Source organism: Sus scrofa, chromosome 6 (assembly GCF_000003025.6).
Source record: "Sus scrofa isolate TJ Tabasco breed Duroc chromosome 6, Sscrofa11.1, whole genome shotgun sequence".
In the NCBI taxonomy this organism is placed as follows: Eukaryota; Metazoa; Chordata; class Mammalia; order Artiodactyla; family Suidae; genus Sus; species Sus scrofa.
In genome coordinates, this window is record NC_010448.4 from 144,419,085 (window position 1) to 144,441,343 (window position 22,259).

Below are 22,259 nucleotides of genomic sequence, written 5' to 3' on the forward strand. Positions count from 1 at the left end.
CCCACAGAGCGCTCTAAAAACCTGTAAAATTTTTTACCTGCTCTTCTGGGTTGCAATTTCAAACAGACAATTTCATAAGAGACAATAAGGAGGTGTTTCATAGTTCTTTGGGTGTTTGTGTGCTTGTTTGTTTGCTTTCTATCTGGGAACAGAAATCTTCTCCTTTATAACATGTAAAATACTTGCTGAGTGTTCACTTTGTGCCAGGCTCTGTGCTAGGCACTTAGTAACATTATTTTGTTTAATGTGCACCACAATCTATGAGGTTGATATTGTCATCTTTTTTTAGAAAAATAAATCGCAGAAAATTAAGTAATTTTCTCATTTATTTACAAAATTAGTAAGACTTAAAGGCATGAATAAGCCTCATGTCCCAACTGTATGTGGAATATAAAAGAAAAGGTGAAATGGAGAACTGCAAGGCAGGTGCTGATGTGCAAAAAGTGAGGAGGTTGTGGGGGTATTTATTAATTACACAGATTCTTCTAAAGATCATGATGTTGAAATAATGGACTTCTAAGCCCTGGGTTCTAAATAGTTTCTACCCAAGGTTAGTGCAGGAAAGGAGGGGCTGGAAAAGCTGTTATATCTATACACAAAACAAGACAATGGGACTCTCAGAGAAAGAAGGGAAGGGTGGTTCTGTGCGGGGGGGGGGGGGGGAAATAAGCATTTTAAAAGAAACTGTGAAAAAATATATACATTAGACAGAGAGAAAAAAGTGACACTGAATAATAGAGTGTGAACCCAAATGCCTGCTCATATTCACAGGCCCTAACTACGAGAAAATACCAACAATGAAGGAGCCATGGGGATGCCATTTATGGATAAAAGCTATTTATGAGAATGAGAAGTCTCAGAGTGGGATTAGTACTCTTTCTAGGTCCCTCTGAGAAGTAAATTAGGTGTTTGAGTAGGTAGACGCAATCCTTTCAGATTTCTATGTTATATCTACTGTGATGACAATAATGATATGCCGCCCCTGGCTTCCAAAGGGAGCTTTTCTCAACCTCAGGAACCAAGGAACCGAGCCCTCCTCTGTGCAAGCTGCTGTGCTGAGGCTGTAAGAGACACAAAGGCTCAGGTCATACTCTCCTTGTTCATAAGGAGCTTGCAAGCCAGGGGTGACAATACAGTATATATATATCTGTGCGTGTGTGTGCAAATTTTAGCCCAGGAAAATGTGCCAGATAGGCATTTAGTCAGTAAATACTACATAAGAATGGGGGGTTTGGGGAGAGGGGAGGAGTTGCAGTGAATCTACCTCCAGTTAGATATTCATTTATTCATAATTTATGCATTCATTCATTCATTCATTCATCTATTCAATAAATACTCATTGCACATCTTTATGACCTTCCGTATGCCAAACCTGTCAAATAAATCAGTATCTAAATCAGGATCCCCAGCTTAAAGTCTAGTGACATGGAGTTGGAATGATTAATTTCAGTTGGCAGAGTTGGATTGGACCCTTGGATTACCTATTTTTTGGACAGTCTATCTAATGATTCCCCCAAAAGTGTTTTACTGGTGACTGAAGAAGTTATTTTTATTTTTTTATTTTTAATTTTTTTTTTGTGGCTACATCCTCAGCATATGGAAGTTCCCAGGGCCAGGAATTGAATCTAAGCCACAACTGGTACCCACTGGATCCTTTAACCGAGTGCACCACACCAGGGATGCAGCAACCCAGGCTGTTGCAGTCAGCTTTTTAACCCCTTGTGCCATAGTGGGAACTCAGAGCAGTTTTTTAGAATAGAAATGTTTCTGTGTTTAAAGTTCACTGAGTATTGTTCAGAGTTCAATACTAGACATTGGTCTTATTATCACCTTTATCAGATAGAATTAATCACCCAGACTGTTCCTGAAATATGCTTCCAAAAATAATTATAACATGGTAAAAATTTAGAGCAAAGAAAGAATCAGCTAGTGATCAGTTTTATTAGTCTTTTAACATGTTTTTGTTTTCCCTTCAGGATCCCTAAATATAATCAACATTATCATCATCATTATCAATCATCATCACCAATATATCTTGCAAGAATACCACAAGGTAGGTACTATTACTATTTCAATTTTACAGATGAGAAACCTGAGCCTCATAGTGGGTAAGTGACATTATAATGGCTTAAGGTGATCACACATAGCAAGGGGTGGAGCTGGGATCTAGACTCCACTCCAGATTCAGCTGACTCAAACACTCATCCTTTTTTCTACAAACATGTTATTACCTTCTAAAATAAGGATCCAATGGTCACTTTTAATGTTCATAAAGTCATAAGAGATATTGCGAATTTTTTAAAGCAGTTCATGATGATGGACATTGCATGTGTCTGCCCTACACTCAGTTTGGCAACGTTGGCAATCTGAGGCAAGCTAGAAGCTTTGACTTGCTGTTAGCAGTATCTCTTTTTAATTAGAATGGTTACATAAGCGCTGTTTCAAAATAGGGGATCACCTTTGTAAGGAACCAGCATTTTATTCTAAGCCTCTATTTTCCAGATGTGAGACACTGTAACTTAAGGAGTTAGGCCAGTTACTCTGAAGAGATGCATTTGGGAGCTGAGGGGATGGGGTGTGCTGCAGCAGTTGATAGAAAAATGAGCTGAGAAGTTGCTAATCTGAAACAAACCAATTCAACTAGCCAAGAATATTTTATAGATCCAATTCATACTTCAGATGCATGGGACACCATTTCTTCTTCAACAGTGAAATGTAGTATCAGATGTAGAGTAAATTTTGAAATGAATCCTGTCAACCTTACTTTAGGAATACCCCTTGCTATTAAAAAAGGGATTCTAACTCAAAGGCATCATTATTATGTAAATGTATAGAAGCTAGCACCTTACTGAGAAGAGAACACAATGTGGATGGAGCTAACTAGCAGTAGAGGTGAGAAGGACATTCTTCTTTTTATGATCTCTGGAACCTACTCTTGACAGAAAAAAAAAATGATGTGAAGTTCTGAAAAGGTAAAGAAGGAATGCAAATAACTCAGACTGGTCTATGTTTGGGTACTAAACTGTTGACCACTGCTGTTGACCACACTCCTGTCTACTTCTTCCCATTTGATCTGGGGTTCTTTAAAGAACAATAATCACTTCAGTGAATAAAGGCTAGACTGGGGCCCCTTCAGGACAGGGGCACTCACGTGCCTTCACATCTTGGTATCTATCCTCAGGTACTTAGAAAAGAAAGCTTGGGACAAGTTAAGGGCACAATATGTTCCTATTGGTTAAAGGGTTGAAGGAAAGAAATAGCAATTAGATCCTCAGAACAGTTAAAAACTGTTAAGACGCCAAGGAGATGGAATCATACATATATAAAGTTTGGTACCTGTCCTTAGGGAGTGTCTAGTCTAGTTAGAGACTAGAAATGAACTCTTTTATTAGGAATAACTTGCATGGCATCTTCTATCAGGGTAATGAAAAATCAAGAATAGTGTAGAGGAGGAGACAGGACTTGGGATATTCTGGTGGCTTGAAGGGGGTGGATGCAGAGGAGGGACAAGGAACCGGGTGTGTAAGGAGTTGTGGGTGGTGGAAGCCATATATGTGTGGGACCGGGATGTTACCATACCAAGAGTCTATTTAGCAATGTGAGTTGTACTGGCCAAGTGGCCAGTTTATGAAATATGGAACAACCAGGCCCAGGAATTCAGGCTTGATGGAGCAGGAAATTTCTAGAGTCCCACTTACTTTTACTCCTGGACATTAAGTAGAAACATAAATATATCCTTACAAAGAGATAACAAACACTGTAACTTAATATGTGTCCTGTCTAAGTCAAATAAGGTCCCTTTTAGCTTTTGAAATGCACACTGCGGGCTTGCTTTCACATTCACTTATTTATTCATTCCACAAAAGTTTACTGGAGGACCTACTAGAGCTTGGATTTTGTTAAGCACCAGAGGGGGTACACAGATGAAAAGCACTTGGTCCCTATCCCCCAGGACTTTGCAGCTCAATGGTGGAAACAAACGTGTACACACAAGTCCTTGCAAGAGGAGGTAGGAATGTAAACACAGGAACTATAGGGGCTCAATTCCCGGAGATATTACATGGGGGTAGTTTAGAAAACAAGAAAGTATTTTTTCAGACGAGTTGGTTTTTAAATGATGTTTGAAACTCGGATGGGGGTAAACTATATTTTTTTCAAGAGCCAGGGTCAAGGCTGTGGAAAACTATGGAATAGGGGATAATGTGGTAATGAACAGTGGCCTGATTTGGCTGGAGAGCAGGGTTCCTCAAGGGGTGCAGTGGGGAGATTGAGGTGGATATTTGCCCAACAACGAGGCTGCCATCAGGCAGAAGGAAGCCGATCTTAGACTTTATTCTTCAGTCTCCGTGCTTTGACTTAAGCATCTTTTGGGTCCCTTTAAAATTTTTTCTTCCTCTTTCCTAAAGAGAGTTCTGGCAGTTGAGGGTGGGGACCATTTCCTGAAGTAGACGCATAAGTTAAAGGTCTGCAAAGCTGCCCACGGGTGATTTAAATCTCGCATCAGGAGAGGAAACGTGTGGGAAGCGGTGTAGGGGGAACCCACTTAACAACAACATTAACCCCCAAAGGACACCAGCCCCTGGTGGGACAGGCTGCCTTCCAGACCCGGGAACGGGACACCAGCACCCGCCTGAGCTCAGAGCCCGGCACTGGCGGGCAAGGGGGAGTGGAAGAGAGGGAGGGAGGGAGGGAGGGAGGAAGCGCGAGAGGGAGGGAGGAAGAAAGGGAGGGAGGCGGCGTCATGTGATCCGCTTCCCTGCTCCTTTAAGCGTCCACAGGCAGCGGAGCGGCCACAATCACAGCTCCGGGCATTGGGGGAGCACGAGCCGGCCGCGCCGGGGGAATCCGTGCGGGCGCCTTCCGTCCCGGTCCCATCCTTGCGCTCCCGCACCCCTGAACTTTTGCAGCGCCCTGGAAGGAGGCGAGGGAGAAGGGAGCGTGAAAGGAGAGGGAGCAAAAAACACACCCTAAAACATTTATTTCAAGGAGAAAAGAAAAAAGGGGGCGCAAAAATGGCTGGGGCAATTATAGAAAACATGAGTACCAAGAAGCTGTGCATTGTTGGTGGGATTCTGCTTGTGTTCCAAATCATCGCCTTTCTGGTGGGAGGCTTGATTGGTAAGTGCGAGAACTGCAAACTTTTCCCCCTTTCTCTCTTTTCGGGCCCCTTCCCTCTTTGCCTCTCCGGCTACTTGTTACAGTATCACTGCCTTGCTTCTATGATCTAATTAGTCCGGCTATTGTGCTTAAGAAAGCAGAGCTCCATGGGGCTCCGTGGGGCACAATCCAGTCTAGTGGCTAAGAGAAAAGGAGGGGAAAAAGTTTTGGCCTAGTTTCAGTATCCACTTGAAAGGAAGGAGGGGGGTGGCGGGGGTGGGAATCTTAAGCATGGCGACGGATCGCGCGAGGAAGCGCTGGGTTACAAAGTTGATTGCTGCTCTTCCCTGCTTTTTCCCGCGTTCCCCCCTTTTCCTCTCGGTTCTCTCCCAATCAGCTCCCGGAGGGCAACGTAATCGACTTTATTAGGAACAACTGTAGAGTCGAAGAACTGCGCCCGGCGCAAACCCAGAGCCCTGTTACAGAGCTGTGGTCCTTGCATTTGTAAACGCTTTTGGCTGTCTCAGCTGGGGGCTGAGAGCTTGCATTTTGGGTCCTGACCTTTGCAACCCCCTGAATCTTGGCACCTCCACCTCACCCCTCACCGTGGCCACCAGCAGGTCCTGTCCTTGGTCGGGAGCCTGAATAAGGGTGGGTGCAGTGGGAGAAAGTCCACGTCGGGTACTGTGGGAAGTTGGAGAGGTCGGAGGGGAAAAGCGTATCCGAAAGGTGTTGCTTTTGGCCTCCTGCCCTCTCTCGAATCTCCCCTCCCCCACTTCTTAGAGCCCCGAGAGCCGGTTTGTCTGGAGCCTTGGGTCCTGCCTTGGCGCCTAGGAGGGCGGCCCCCCCGCAGCCCCCCACAGGTGACAGCTCTCCCGGAGAGACCTCCCCTGGCGTGCATCGCCGAGACCTCTCGGAGCTAAAGAGGCTTTCCGGGTAAAGAAGATGGTTTCGCGGACCTTCCACTCGAAAAACTCCCTACCTCTCTCTGTGTCTCCATCTCCATCCATCCTCCCTCACACTTGCATTCCCCTCCCCCTCGAGATTTAGGACGTCCGGGCACAAACTTCAGAGCCAACTTCACCACGGGCGCGGATGGGAGGCTTGGCTTCCTTATTTTGCGGATTTGTAAAACTTTGCGGAGTGGAGAGTCTACGGAGGGGCTTTCTGTGCGCGTCCTTTTTCCAGAGCCCGCGACGCGGGTGTCGTCGTGATTGCTGTGGTCGTGAGAGGTGCACAGGCTTGGGCACCTTGAGTCGTGTTTCTGGCGTTTTGTTTCAGACTTGGTTTTGATGGGAACAAATGAAAGGGAGTCTGGTTCTGTAAATCACTTTACCATCCAAGCTAATTGTTTAAACAAAGGAGAGTGGCTGAAGCTTCACCAAGGAGAGAAAATTCTAGAGGAGATTCTGCCTTTCTCTGTATGTATCCACAAAGCAGAAAGAGGTTCAGAGTTTTCCAAGCTCATATCCTCAATTTGGGTCAAACAGCTTAATCTTTTTATTTCTGGACACCCCCCCCCCAACTCTCTCTCTCACTCTCTGTTACGAGCTTCTATTTAGCTATGTGCAATCTCCATGTTTCCCTGTATTGGATTTTTCGAGGCTCTTAATACATTCTCTACTGGGAGCTGAAGGCAGCCTTCCCTGTGCCCTCACAGTGATTATGCAGCGGTTACAATTACACCTCTTGTCTCCCTTGATGAGCAGTTGCAGTTAGATGCCATTGGATCTTGTGTGATTTCAGTGGCAGACCATAATTAAAATTTCTTGCACCTTGTGCTTTCAGAATTAAATTGGCCTATTATCCCTGTCTGACCTTCATCCTCTTTGAGGTTTTTGCACAAGCAGCGAACCATTACACATAGTTCCCTGATGTTTGTTGGTGTGTGTTTCTTTTTCTTTTTCTAAAGCTGATCTAGCCCATTATCCACTGTTGTAGATTTCTTAGGGCACTTTTAGAACTAGTATAGTTTCTGGAATCTTGGTACTGTGGAGAAGGTGCAAGAGTACTGGTGAGGGGCTGCTGCTGGACACTGGAGCTGCCATAGGGTCAGAACAGTTATATGTTCATATGGGGTTTGTTTGGAGTTAGTGGTGCCAATGGTTGTTTTTCCCAGAGAACTTTGTTAGTGATAATGCTTGATAACAATCTCAAAAAGTTAGTGATAGGTCTAGAGTCCCCTCAGTAAATGAAATGCTTTCGTTCCAACTTTCCTTGAAAAAGACAAAATTTTCTGTATCACACTTCTTGGGGCAAATTGTTGTTTTACCTTCTCTTCTTTCTCAGTTGCTAAGGCTATGGCCCCAGTTCTGGCAGGAAGGCCGAAAAGACCTTAAACATTTGAATAATGGCTTAGTCTTTGTCTCAACCAGTTCGAGTAATTTTTGTTTGTTTGTTTCTTAAATAAATCTAAGAACTTAGGTAGGCTACAAGACCCAAACATGGGAAATAAATACAAACAAAAGATAAGTCATATGTTTTTTTCACCAAACTTCCCTAAATTGGAATTGCAGGTGAAACTAAGCAACTGATGGAATTTCAATAAAGGGGGCAAGTGGAATCAGTAGCTGAAAGAGCCATGTGTAGGCTGGAAAGTCCAAGCAAAGGCCAGAAACCTCCTCCTCCACCATTCCCAGTGAGTGGTGAACTCCTGCACTGCTCAACTCCATTGATCCCTAAGAAATCGGGAGTCTGGAGTGTGCCGTGTCTTTCTAATTCATCTGCAGAGGCCAAGTGAGAAAGTGAAATCTTCACTTTGAATTGGCCTTGGTATATATAATGTTCCTGTTTGATCACTGTTGTCCTAGATGAAAAGAAACACAACAGCCTAGGAAGGGGGTGGATCTGAATGGCCAAGATCCTGATTGGAAGCACCTGAAGTACTCCGCACACATATTCTCAAACCAAAAACAAACACCACCCCAAAACAGTAATGACAAATCTGCAGCCAAAGTGGCTAGGCACTTTTTCAGTTAACCAACAGGCTTGTCTCCTCATTGGTAGGTGGGTGAGTCGAAGGTCCCTCTCAGTTATAAAATTGTATGAATTTTTCAGTCCTTGGAGAGTTTTTTGTGGTATTGACTGATATTTGGCTGTAACCTTCTAGAATTGATGGGGAAAAATTTAAACACTAAGTAAAAAAGGAAGTAAGAGGGATTGGGTTTTGATTTAGTCAGCTTAAATCCTCCACTGCTCCACTCCTTCTTAGAACCAAATTTTTGGGGGGTTTGTTTGTTTTTGTGCTTATTTTGTTTGTTTTGTGCCAGGGTCTGTATCCTGCTAAACCTTTAATGGGATTTTTGCAAGAAGGCTCTGGAAAGCAATATCTTATATGGCAGAATTTGAGGTACTTAAGAATTGACTGAATTATGCCATGCTTTTATAAAAACTTTGAGCCATCATAAAATCATGCATCTGATTATTGTTTGCTTATGTGTTGAGAAGGTTTCCTTAACTTATTTTATATTTAGAACTCATTTAAAAACTTAAGAATCCCTGAAGGAAAAGAAAATATTTTTAAAGATATAGCTTAATCTTTATCCTCCTTAAAAATAAGCCTGCAGAAAATTTAAAAAATAATTTTCCTTTGATTTCACGTTTGGTGAATTTAGTTCATGGAGAAGCAGCTGCAGGGGTGGTGGAAGGGGGAGGGGAAAGAAGAGACCATGTGCCCTGAAACAAGAGTGCAGCCGACTAAAAATCGTGAACTTGATTCCCTGGCCCATTATGTGCAATTTGCTCAGCTTTAAATTAGTCATGTCTGGGGGATATAATGGTTGGAAAAGCAGGTCACTGTTCCCACCTGTTCTAAAACTGGTAAGAGTATAAAGATCAGGATTGGATGAATAGAAAATTATTGCATTTTAAGCATAGCTATAAATGAGAATGTGTCAAACTTAAATATCAACAGATTGCCCATTGTTATTTTTTTAGGAAAGATTGCTTTCTTTCAAAGGCTCACTATGTGAGCAGCCTTTTTTTTTTTTTAATTGCTGGCGATATTATATGTATACATATATAATATACATACATGTACAGACATATATAATCAGTTTTCTTAATTTTTACATGGGATTATCTATTGCTTTTCTGAGATACGGCCCATATAATTGTGGTATTATTGTTTGCATGGGTGCTGTGGATGGTTTTGATTGGGATGCATTCATGTGAAGAGTTTTTTTTTTTTTTGCTGCTGCTGCTATCATCTATTTGAAAGTGGTAGGATTTTAAGAAATTAAATAAAATTACAGTTATGCAGAGTATATAAGGGTTTGCTTTCCAATACATTAGATTTTACGCTTATTGTGGTATTTATTATACTTTAGCATATATTAATAATGCAATACTTGTAATCCTGCAGTTTTAGGTATCTATTGAGAAAAGAACAAATGAATTGGCTTTTGGTTGATGTTAGCCTACATTTTTCTGTATTTGATTCTGCTTTTTATATTGTAAAGTTTCATATCTGACTATACCAGGTCTTCTTTCTTTATTAACTAGCAGAGTATCTAATGTGGTTTGTGGAAGTACTGTGCAACCTCAGAAATTCTTTTGTGAAAGGTGGGATTTTTTTTTTGTAATTCAAATTACATTATTTGACTTTTAAAGAACTAAACCATCAACGTGGCTATTACAACAGAAACATGCTAGTGCTAGCAATCTCTAATCATGCTTTCATCTAAGCATTTAGTACAGCCTGTCTAGCCGGCTATTGGAACTTTCCTTCTTCCTTCTCAAAGTGAGAAACATTTCCTTGAGGTAATAGTGTAGCTTTCGTAAGGTTTTCAAGTCCCCTACTTGGAACCTAGATCTAGACTCAAAGCCTCTCCTAGCTAGTTGACATTTTGTAATAATGTGGCCTTAAAATTTTCTTTTAAAGCCATGTGGACAGTGGAGAGTCTTACCTTATCTTCCTCACAGAAGAAGGTGTGAAACACCTCAAAGGTGTTTCTATGGAGATTTAGAATTTGAACTGTACAAAAGTCCTTACCTTTGAACTCATGCATGTTATATGCTTAATGTGCAAAATATTGATTAGAGCCTAATGTACACCCAGGATAGGGCTACAGTGCTGACTGGGACTTAGGAAAAAGAGGGGACTTGAAGCCCAAGTAACCTAGGAGAACCAGAGGTTCTAATGAGTCCCTTCTAATCCAAGTTTACTAGCAAAAGATTTCCTACATTTCTGACATCGTGATAGTTCTCACTCATTCGCTGGAAATTTAAGAACGCGTGAAATAGTTATGTTAATGTCATGAAATAGTTATGTTAATATTTCATCCTGACATATTAATAAGACAATATAATGTTTAACATGTGTTAAATGCACCCTATGTGCCAGACTTTATTCAATCTGATCCATGCAAAGCCTTGCTAAATCAGACTGTTGTACCCATTTTACATGTAAGTAAAATGAAGTACAGAAAAGTCTAGTCAGATTGTTCAGGATTATCCAGTTAGTTAGTGTCAAAGCTGGGATTGGATTCCAGTTAATCCAGAATTATCAACCATTAGGTGCTCCTGCCCCCACTTCCCAAAGCCTTGACCTGTAGGGCTAAATAAAAATGGTTTGAATGTAGAAAGACATGATAAGTAATACTACAAATGGAACTAATTTCTCATTTTAAATCATTGGGTAATATATTAAAGGAAAAATATCAAATATGATAAGTGAAATGGAGTCCAGCTGTGCTTAATAAAGCAGTGCCTTGCCCAGGCCAAGAGAGGACAACTTTTGAGAAATCTATATATGCCCTTCCAACCAATTTCTTACAGGTTCTAACCAGCCCCCACAAGTCTATGAATCATCCAATCGGCTGAGCAGCCAAGTTCATTAGCCATAAAATGTTTGAGTTCTGATCCCTTAAGGAGGATTACTCAATTTTATTTTCTCTAGTTAGTGGTTTTAACATAGGTATGTGGTTATATAAGTCTGGACCTTTTCAAAGGGAGAGCTGGAGAGAAGAAATCAGCTGAGGTTGGAGAGGTTTTTAGAAGATGTGGACTGGCAGTGAAGTTGAACGAAGAGCCTCTTACTGAAAGTTGAAAATGCTGTTTCCCCAAAGGATAATTTTTGTTTATATACACACGCATGCATAATACTGAGGGCATTTCAAACCAGAGGCTTCCATGCTGACACCACAAATAGGTATATTTTGTTTTCTGGAAAGAATGTTGACAAATTTTCTTTTTTGAAAAATTTACTGCCCTCAGTTTTTATAGAAACTAAGAGATGATGAGAGATAGCATCAAGATCTTAAGTGATCATGTGTGTTTCATTTAGGTCTTGTATTTTCTCCAAAAATGTGGTAACGGTGGCCAAATAGGTGTGCCACATATGGGTGGGTCCCCGAGAAAGTGCCCGGATGAGAATGGGGATGGGAGTAGGGAGGAGCAGCTTGCGGCATTGAAGTTCTCAAACTTGATGATGAAATGCTTTGCAGTTAACCTTTTCATAATAAGGCTAATCTAAAAGGATTGACAAATTATAGAAAAGAGCAACTCATGTTTTAGAATACAAAAATCCAAAGGTTCTTCGCCTTTAAGCACTACCTGTCCCTCCCCCCATCCCTACCCCGACCATGTTCCACCCATAATTAAATTTTGTAGAGGAGCAAAAGCAATAATCAGAGTGTCATCTGACCAGTAGTGAGGGATTTGGATAATTACAATTTGTTGCTTTTTTTGAAGATTTATTGGGTGACTATGGAAAACATTTTACATGTATTGATTCATTTAATGAACATAACGACCTAGAGGAGCAGGTATTTTTGCCAGTTTTCAGATGAATGTGAGGCTCACTTAAGGAATTTTTTGGAGTTAACCAAAGTAGTAAGTAAGAGGGCTGGCATTCAAGCCCATGATTCTGAACTGAATCAAGCCATGCCCTTAAATCTAATGCCACCCTCTTCCTATTGTTCCTTCAATTTCTATGGGAAACAAAGAGCCAAGTTTGATGAAATTGATTCTACATATATTCAATAGAAGGTAAAAGGTCAGTCTCACTAATTTTCTGCTTCAACCCCTTTCCCAAACCCCCTTTCCCAAACCACATACTCCCTTGACTGCCTGGGTACTATTCATTGACCTAGTTACTTCCTATACAAATAATCCAGATTCCTAATATATATTAATATCTCTTTTACCAGCCATTCTAAGCGTTGGCCAATGCTTGCAGACCATGTTGGCGAGGGATGAACCTGAGGAAATTACACCCTAGCTCCCCCCCAAAAGAAATTACACACAGCAAAGTGTGCCTGAAAGTTGAAATTGAAAACTTGTTGAAATAACTCACCTCCTGAATGCCACCTAGACTCAGCATACACAATAGGTCCCGAATATAGCTATTTTAAATATTGTATATACAAGAGAGGGGAATGTGGGTGTGGAAAAGGGAGATGGGAATAGAATATGGTTCAGGAAAGAAAAATTAAGGCCTTTGTAAACATATGAGAACATCTCTTTGGGATGTGCCTGGATGTCCAAAATCTACTTCTGATGCCACCTACTCTTCCCAAACTGAGCTAGTGTTTCTATCTACTATGCCTGTTTAATTCTGGGTCTTCAAGTGCAATTTTCTGCTCCCTTTTTTTCCTTCCTGCTCCATTCTTTTAATATGCCCTGGTGAAGGGCATTCTTACTTCACTGACCCACAGGAATTAAAGGACCTTCTTAATCTTCTAGTTAATTCCCTGGGTGAATTCAGAGGCTTTATCCACAAATACATGTTTCCAAGAAAGCACAGGTAATTGAGAGAAGAGGCCAACTTACCACATTTGTTTTGGCAAGGCATTATGATTTTTCATTATGAAGAAGGTCAGTAAATGATAGTTTTTTTTTTTTTTTTCCTTCAAGCTCCAGATTAATAATGTTAAGCCAATGAGTGCTGGTTGGGAGCCAGTTAACTGATGCTTTTAGTTTGGGGATGACCCCTTCCATAGAAGGGGGGAGGAGGGAGAAAGAGAGAGGGTCTGGTCTCAAGGCAGCATCATGTAGTGGAGAGGAACTTGGCTGTAACTCTACAGATGATCTGTGGTCTCCATGACCTCTAATCAGCCAAAGCTCCTTGGCTCCTGCCCTCGTCTGTGATGTGGGACAGAGGCCTCCTGTTTCACAGACGATTGTGGTGAGAAATCCACTGTTGTGAGGATAAGGTACCCTTTGGGTTTCCTCTTGGACCAGGTCCACCAGAGATGTGATTCCCAAAGGACTTTTTATTGAAACCATCCACTTAACCCTATATCTGTGTCCTAATTTTCCTTCTCTGTACCTCACTGCTCTTAGATCTGGAGGAACTTAGCCTTGATGTTGTTTATTTTCTATTCTTTTTCTTCTTTGAGTCACTACCATTTTGTCAAACACCTCCAGATTCATGGATCTATTTCGGAGAGGGAAGGGAAAAGACCCAGTGTGTTACTCATTTTGGGTTTTTACATGCACCGAGGTCAGCCTGCTTTCTTTTTGTTTTGTTTTGTTTTTTGTTGTTGTTGTTGTTGTCTTTTTTTTTTTTTTTGTCTTTTTGCTATTTCTTTGGGCCACTCCTGCGGCATGTGGAGGTTCCCAGGCTAGGGGTCGAATCGGAGCTGTAGCCACTGGCCTACGCCAGAGCCACAGCAACGCGGGATCTGAGCCGCGTCTGCGACCTACACCACAGCTTACAGCAATGCCAGATCCTTAACCCACTGAGCAAGGGCAGGGACCGAACCCGCAACCTCATGGTTCCTAGTCGGATTCGTTAACCACTGCACCACGACAGGAACTCCTCAGCCTGCTTTCTAACATGAATTCCCATTATAATCAAATGTCTCATAATGAACCTTCCCCAAATGGTAGATATGAATATTGCTGCAGATAACTAGCAAATAAGAACATGAGTCTAAATCATTGCCCTCAAGCATGCACAGTTTTACTCCAGGTCTATTACTTTTTCTCTGTAGACAATTTTAATAGAGTTGGGTTATGCCATTTTCTAAGTCTGCAACAGTGGGAATGGTTTGCCACAGAAACTCCCTGGCATCAGAGAGGTGTAGGCATGTGGTAGGTAACATGAGGACACAGGAAGAGAAAGGGAGCATGCCCAGGATTCTGGGGGTCTCTGGATATAGGCAAATCATCACACACCTGGTAGCACCCCCCCTCCTCCCCACCGCAGTCACACCACTACATTATAAGCTGGGGTATGTTAATTGATTCTACTCTAGAGCTGTGTGATCTTATCATTTGCCAGATGTGCAGCTTTCTGGGTCTCCTCTGTCTGTCTGCTTTGGTGGTGGTTGGCCTGACTGGAAGCTATGGCGCTTGTTGCTATTAAATTGTAAAGATGAAAGACCATCTTGTCCTACCTCCGTTGAAGAGGAATCAGAGTCCTAAGAAAGAGAAGGGGCTTTGTTTATACAATAAGAGGCAGAACCTTGGTTTCAGCTCAGGTTCTAATGCCTCTTGAATTTCAGCACGAAGACCATCCGATTTCTGTCTGAGGCCATAGAGTTAATCTGCAGAAATTCCCAACTTGAGGTTCTTGTAGCTCTCTTGACTTTTCTGTTATTCGAAAATAAAATAGCAATAACTTGGCTGTCTCCTGCTTGCCTTTGTGAACTTAATGTTCTTAGCTAATTTTCATAAAGCAATAGGGTTATATAGAATGTTAAGCTGTTCTATGTGGATTTTAAAGAACATCACATAATTTTAAAAAAGCAAAAAACTAAATTTCTTCCTTGCTTACTGAGAGTGTGGGACATACCCTTTTTCCTGCTTGAGAAAACGTAATTTAAAATTTAAAAAAAAACCCAAACTCATGCATTATGAGACATCCTTACTAATCCAGCTGAAGCGCCATCCTCATGTTTAGTTTTAAGACTTCATCAGTCTGATGATTCTTTGTTTAAAATTGTGACTAACTTTTGTGCTTTCAGGGGATGTTTGTGGCAGGCATAATTCTGAAGTTATGTTGAGTTTAAGGGAAGCGACATGCTCAATATTTTTGGGGGGGCGTCTATTTTGTATACAAAAGAAACGACAAAATTGGTCATCCTTTGTCTCTGTCATTTCTTCACTCTGAAGCTAATTGCAAGTAGAAAATTCACTAAAATAGGGCTTAAAATGTTGAAGGCCTTGTGCCGTTGTTACTGATGAGCATATTTTTACGATTTTAGAGGTGCAAGTAAATTCTTCCTCTTTTTTTTTTGTTGAAACTAAGAGTCACAAAGCACTGTTTTTCTGCATCCTCTGCTTTAGCTGTAACGAATATATATTTTTAAAATTCTCTGTTTAACATGTTTGATTTTATGTGATCACAGCCAAAGGATTGGGTTCCATATTTTTGAAACCCAGCCCTCTCTGAAGGCAGATCAAGGTCTTTTTTCTGTTTCTTTTACCCTGGGTTTTTATATATTTTCTCTGCTGTCATTTAGGTTGTAACTCACCTGAGAACGGAATGCCTGAAATGTAGAAAATACTTGTCCCCACATTCTTTGCTCTGCTCTGTTAAGCTAGTTCTGGCTTGTGTGAAATGGGCTCTGACTTTAGCCTCTGCGTGCCTGGGCTGAGGCAAGTTGTAGATAAGATTTTTACTGAGGTTTTGGAAAGATCGTGCCAGGGTTTTGCTGTCATTTAAAGAACATAACGTGCACTTGAAAGGGACCAGCTTCTTCAGAATTGTGAGGTAGGGTTAGGTAGGGTGGGGAGGGGCTTGTCTGTGACAGGCAATCCCAGGGCCTTAGATATCCTTTCAGTCATCCTTGCTCCTTATTTTACAGCATTTGCAGGTTCATGAGTGCGTTGGTGTTAAATTCTTGGCAGGTACCATTCTTTGAACATGTCCCAACAGCACAGAGTTTTGCTCTATGAGAACATAGAATTTCTGGGTAACAGTTTGATGAAAGAGAAAGAAACAGGATAATTTGTAGACACCCCAGATTTTTAAACTAACGTAGACTAAGGTCACCTTTCAATTAGTTTTTTTTTTTTTTTTTCCTTTAATAGCTGTCAGATTTCTTCCATGCCCCTCTCCCCTACCCTACTCACCTGTTAAGAGAGAGAGAGAACATATGGCTTGGGAGAGGGATGAGAAGTAGGCTTGGGATTTGAACAAAGTCAGCACTAGTATATATTTGAAAGGATCACATTGCTAGGTCAGGACTGACATAAATTTGTCCAGGAAAGCTGTACCTCGCTTTCAAGTAACTCTCCCAGCCAAGCAGCACTCACTGCTACAGAAATTTAGAAAGTTCCCTTTAATGACTTGGGCTTCTTATAAGATTCCTAGAAAGGGTCATAAGACAAAACAACATGGTGTTGGCTTAAGGTTTTCCATGTTTCTGTTCAATGATAAACTTACTGATCATTCCATTCAAAATGATCACATTTCTTGGAATTGCCATCCTGGCTCAGCCATAAGGAACCTGACTAGTATCCATGAGGACGCTGGTTGGATCTCTGGCCTTCTCAGTGGGTTAAGGATCTGGTGTTGCCTTGAGCTGTGGTGTAGGTGTCAGACTCAGCTCAGATCCCCTAGTGCTGTGGCTGTGGCGTAGGCTGGCAGCTACAGTTCCAGTGGGACCCTGAGCCTGGGAACCTCCCTAAGCTGCACGTGCAGCTCTAAAAAGACAAAAAAAAAACAAAAAAAACACGTAGATTTCTAACCAATGGCCTGTGGTTTAGGTCTGATCTGGTTTGTTATCAAACTTGGGCAAATCATTTTCATTCTATGAGACTCAGTTTCCTCATCTAAAAATCTCACTAGAGGTCGTAAGTTTAAATGAGAGAACCTAAGCTACCTGTGCATATGTGTTAAATCAATCTGTGTGATAGCCATTCCCCTGATTTAGAAGTCATGGCTAATTAACTTTTTAAGGATTTTGTTTTTTTGAGTCATCCCATGTCTAGTTAGGCTCATGGTGGCTTATTTCTGCCTCTTAGTGGATTACATAAAATTCAAAACTTAGCAACCCTGCTTGATAGCCTTCCCGTTAAGTTTAAACCACACAAGAGTCATTCAAGAAGCATGTCGTCCACACATTAGGTGAATTAGAGCAATTAACTCACTTTTTGACCCAGTTAGTGATAGTTTTCACCAAGGTTTAATTTGAATCTTAAATTTTTTGCCTTTTAAAATGCTTGTCAGTCGTCACAGCTCATAAAAAGCATAGATGAGCTAAGGTAGCATGACTTTTAAATGAATATCACTTAATACATGGAAGAGAGAGATTCCATCCATACTAGCTGCATAGCAAATCCCAATTGTCCTTCTGTTTTACATTATAAAATTAAAATCATCATCCATTGGGAAAAGTTTTGCTTCCAGACATAACATAAATGACAAAGACCTTTGAAAGTCAAGCTTCCAGGAAAAAAGCGATCTTTTTCTTATAAAATATTAACTAATTCTGAAGCTTTAGCTAGAATTATCATGCTGTATTATAAGGAATCATAAAGAAAAAAAATATAATCCCTCTAAGACTATTAACTACATAAGAGCAAGGATGGGGTAGTGCAGTATAGGTGGTCAGTAATACTTTTTGAAGAAATAGATAAGTGCCTTGCATTTTGGACCTATTGCAGAGGTAGCTAAAATGCTTCAACTTTAAGGTCTGCCCTAAAATTCCTAACACTCATTTGGGCTATTCTTTTATCATTTAAATTAGTGGAGGTTTTTTGTTATTCACTTGAACTTAAAGAATTATGTCACCTTCATGGTTTATATGCTCAGACCTTTTCTTGTTGTATTGTAGACACTAAGGCCCAAAGAAGTCATAATGAGAGAATAAGATTTGAACCAAGTTTCCTGCCCACCCAGGGAATGAGAGTGTTTCATTACCTGTGCCTACTGTTATACACTGATTACTGCTAAGTCTGATCTTTGTGTTTGGTCTTTATTTGACCATAAAGGCAGAGAATTGATTGTCACTGGTTATCCGTACTGGCTGATAAAGGTTGATGGGAAAAAGAGAACAGGCACAAGCATCAAAATGTTGAATCTTCAAGTTCCCGTTGTGGCTCAGTGGTTAATGAATCTGACTAGGAACCATGAGGTTGTGAGTTTGATCCCTGGCCTTGCTCAGTGGGTTAAGGATCTAGTGTTGCCGTGAGCTGTGGTGTAGGTTGCAGACATGGCTCGGATCCTGGCGTTGCTGTGGCTCTGGCATAGGCTGGTGGCTATAGCTTTGATTCAACCCCTAGCCTGGGAACCTCCATATGCCACGGGAGTGGCCCTAGAAAAGGCAAAAGGAAAGAAAAAAAAAAAGAAAAAAAAATGTTGAATCTTTGGATGGGAATGTTGAACCGTAATGGAATTTTGTGATTTATTATCTTTAAGAAGTAAGTGCGTTTATTCTGCTCCATGAGGGTGTTTTTTAGGGACTTCTTTAAGAAACCACATAATGTGCTAATTTTCTATAAACTTTTAAAGATGGAAATTCATCTTCCAAAATTTCCCTTCTAAGAATTTTGCAGATGTGTTTATGGTTTCTTCTTAGAGATCTGTAATGAACTTATGATGTCAGCTTTTATAACTGCCCTTGACAAGAAAGCCTAAGACATTCAAATAACCACCTCTGCATTCCATTGTGTTCAGCTTGTAGATCCGGTGGGTGGGAATGAATTCATCCACACATTCTTCCAGGTTCCTGCACAGAACTGAAACGTGCTGTGCTGAATATGTGCCTACAGGCAAAGAGGAACCTGGGCCTGTTGATTTTCAGTGGAGCCAGGTGGAGATGTGGGAACAGAGATTTAAGAAGCAGATATAAGCTGAAAGGGAAGGAAACAGAATCCAAGGAGAAGCCAAGCAGAAACCACCCAAAAGCTGGATGTGGACTTCTCTTATCCAGACCTTCCGGCTAGAGGTGGGTGTATTGGGGAAGGGACATAGAGCCCCACCTTAAGGGTCAGGAGAGAGGGAGTGGTGGTGATGGAGAGAAAAGAGACTTGAAAGGGCGACGGGAGTTCCTCATCTGGGTCATCACGTCATCATGTAGGCTTTCCTCTAAAATAATAATGTTTGTGTGTGTGTGTGCTATAAACCCATTCACTGCTCTAAAGGCTAGGTAGAACCACAGTGGAAATGGGAGTTTGCTATTTTCAATGTAAGCAAGAGCATTGGGCTCAGGACTGGATGGAAATCCTGACTGTACACCTTGTTGACTATGTGGCCTTGAACAAACAAATTATTTAACCTCAGAGCCACAATTTCCTCATCTATCTCTTGGGTAAAAGGGGATGTGTAGTGCTTGTCTTGTGACATTGCTGCGATAATTAAATGAAATAATCTGTGAAATGATAACTCTGTGTAGAGTAACTTGCAAATAGTGAACACATAGGATGTGGTATGTGCCTTTTTATTATTAGTCTTATTCTTTCAACCCAAGAATGAGTTCCCAGTGTTAAATCCCTTAGCGTCCTTGGAAAACTGACATAAAAGGCTTTATGCCTGCTCTGAACCTGAATACACTGGTTCAGAGAGATATAGATGGTTCTAGAGTTGGGTTTAGGTTGTTTGTGTGAAATTAAAATCTAGTGACGAGAAACATGCGTTTTTGCCCCCCCCCCCAATTTTATTTGTTTTTCAACAGGAATGCAGTGATGTTAGAGCAATTAAAAACAAAGGGAAAAAAAGAATCCTCCAAAAATCCACCATTTTAATATAATTCTGTGTTAACTTTTTATTCTTTCACCCTTCTGTGACTATTTCTAATTTCATATAAAAGAAATGTAAAAGCCTGGTTAGCAGAAGCTTTATTGTTTATGCCTCTACCAAATATACGTTTACTTGGCAAATTTCGCAGTCAGTTCCTCCGCTTCTCCTTCTAAAACTCTTGTCTAATACTTAACTCAAGATTGCTTGTTGAACCATTGAACCATGGGAAATTCATTTTCAAAATCAGCTTAATTGCTGTGAGACTTTTAATTTGTTCTGGATGATGGTGCTAATGTCTGGGAACTGGGACCGAAGCCCTCCAAAGTTGTTAATTCAATCAGCTGCTGTGCCCTTGCCATGCCTAACGAAGGGGGGAACATCCAGACCCCTCTCACAAAGAGGCTGGGTCCCTCCTGACCACCTCTTCAAAGATGAATAAGAGGGGCCCCACAGTTAGGTCGAACACTTGGGGCAAATTACCAAGGTGTCAGTTCACATTATCCAAAGCCCTGGGTTGTGCTTCCCCAAATAATTATTCAGCAGGTTTTATGTAGGACCCCAGAGTTTTAAGGCATAGTTTTTGTGTGCATGTGTTCACACCTGCTAATCTGCAAAATTCTTTAATCACACTGAGGTTCTGTTTGGCTCTGTTAGAATCTGTAAGATCATAAACATCACCCCCAGACTATTGATATTCCTGTTAACCAGTGAAGTTTTCCATGGCGAGACTGGTGAAAGCTTGCTCTGTCCTCATGATAAATTAGCTTGTTTATTCCTCTTCTGCTTATTTCTATCCTGCTGTTGGTTAGTGTAATGAAGCAGAAGTCCATTGTGTGTGTTCATTGGGTAGCGATCCTCTGGCACCAAAGGGGGTAATTGAGTAGAAAGGCAGAATGCTGTTGGTGCATGGGAGAAGTTAACACCACATGAGGTCACCAAGCTTCAAGCTTTAATCAATGTGGACACAATGCAATTGAGATTTTGAAAAGGGTTTGTTTATAGTGTGAGCATAAGGGTCAGTAGTTAATTTGAAATGCTGTAGGTGTGTTTTCCTTGAACCAAGAAGGTACAGAGCATGTGTCATAGAGGATTGTAAATATCCTCAAGGGAGGGATGTAATTGGGGTGGAGGTTTAAAAAGAAGGGCACTTAAGAACTTCAGTGTACTTATTATTGACCCATCCATGTTTCATTTAACTTTTAGCATTCTTCAAAATGGGAAAGAGAGTGTAGAAAAACTCTATATAAAGTCCACAGTATAGAGACAGAGCCCTACTAAGAAACAACTTTTTTTTTTAAAACAGTGTTTTTCCTTTGGGAAAATATTTGGAGCGCTGTAAAATATTGCTAATGGTAGGACTGGGTACTAATTCTCAAAGAATTCTCACTCTCAAAAGTTTATGTCTTTTAGGGTTTTTAATTGCTGTGGCTTGAGTGAGATAATATGAAAACCCTTAACCTCTATATTCATTTATGCCACTGCCTTTTTCCGTTTCAGCCTCCAGTCTTAACCAGTCATGTCTGCCTGCTTTTTGGATTATCCTTGAGGTTTCTCCCTGTTATTTAATCACCTAACTTTCAATAGCTAGAAACACCACACTTTTAAAAGCATTCTTGCAGTTTGGAAGTAGAGAGGGCCCTTGTCCTTTCATTGCAAGGAAATTTTGTAGGCCAACATCTGGTGTTTAGAAGTGACTATGCAAAAAGAAGTTGAAGACTATGGTAGAGCCAAAAACTAGACAGAGACTCAGAGATGCTTTGAGGAGTATTTGTTTTACCTAGGTAATGAAATCATACTCCTAATACCTCACATTTGTATGGTGCATTTATCCTTCTTCAGAGCATTTTCATAGAAATTATCTCATTTGATTTGACCAACAATACTCTAAGGCAGGTCGGTCCACCGGGAATATTCACATTTTAAAGTTATGGAAACTGAAATGGAGAAGAGCTGTGTTTGTGGTTAGTTTTGTTTGAGAAGGGTTGATTTGGTGAGATTCATTTGTGGTGGAATTACACTGAGAATTTGAAGATTTGTTGATGCAAGATGATTGGCTGAACAACAAGAAAAAAGCTTAGTTTTTTTTTTTTTAATATAGAGAATTGTTTCTTGTAGAAGTCATTGTATATTAACCAAACATTACTTTTTGCGCCATCTTCTAGGACAAGTACATGCTGTCTGTGATCCATTGTCTGTAATTTCGCCACGTAACACTCAGCGGCTCCCTTAAAGAATTGTTAAACAAATAGGTTTAAAAATATTTCTTTGGGAGTTCCTGCCATGGCTCAGTGGTTAATGAATCCGACTAGGAACCATGAGGTTGCGGGTTTGATCCCTGGTCTCGCTCAGTGGATTAAGGATCCGGCGTTGCTGTGAGCTGTTGTGTAGGTTGCAGATGTGGCTCAGATCCTTTGTTGCTGTGTCTCTGGTCTAGGCTGGCAGCTCCAACTGGACCCCTAGCCTGGGAACATCCACATGTCGTGGGTTCAGCCCTAGAAAAGACGGAAAGACAAAATAAATAAATAAA

General features: G+C 41.0%; 1 protein-coding gene across 3 annotated transcripts in view; it reads left to right on the plus strand.

Annotated features, from left to right (window-relative positions):
- Positions 1-22,259, plus strand: part of WLS (wntless Wnt ligand secretion mediator) — a 287,021-nt gene that overhangs the window by 176,446 nt on the left and 88,316 nt on the right. Inside the window, exon 5 of one of the 3 annotated variants that reach the window (XM_021096488.1) lies at positions 1,977-2,053. Coding sequence is in view for 1 of the 3 variants with exons in the window: in XM_003482073.4 (XP_003482121.1) it covers positions 5,013-5,118 (106 nt within the window). In the remaining 2 variants the exon portion in view is untranslated. Of the gene's footprint in view, positions 1-1,976; positions 2,054-4,728; positions 5,119-18,685; positions 18,942-22,259 lie in introns of those variants that run through there. The other 2 variants (XM_003482073.4, XM_021096489.1) reach the window with 2 other exon arrangements.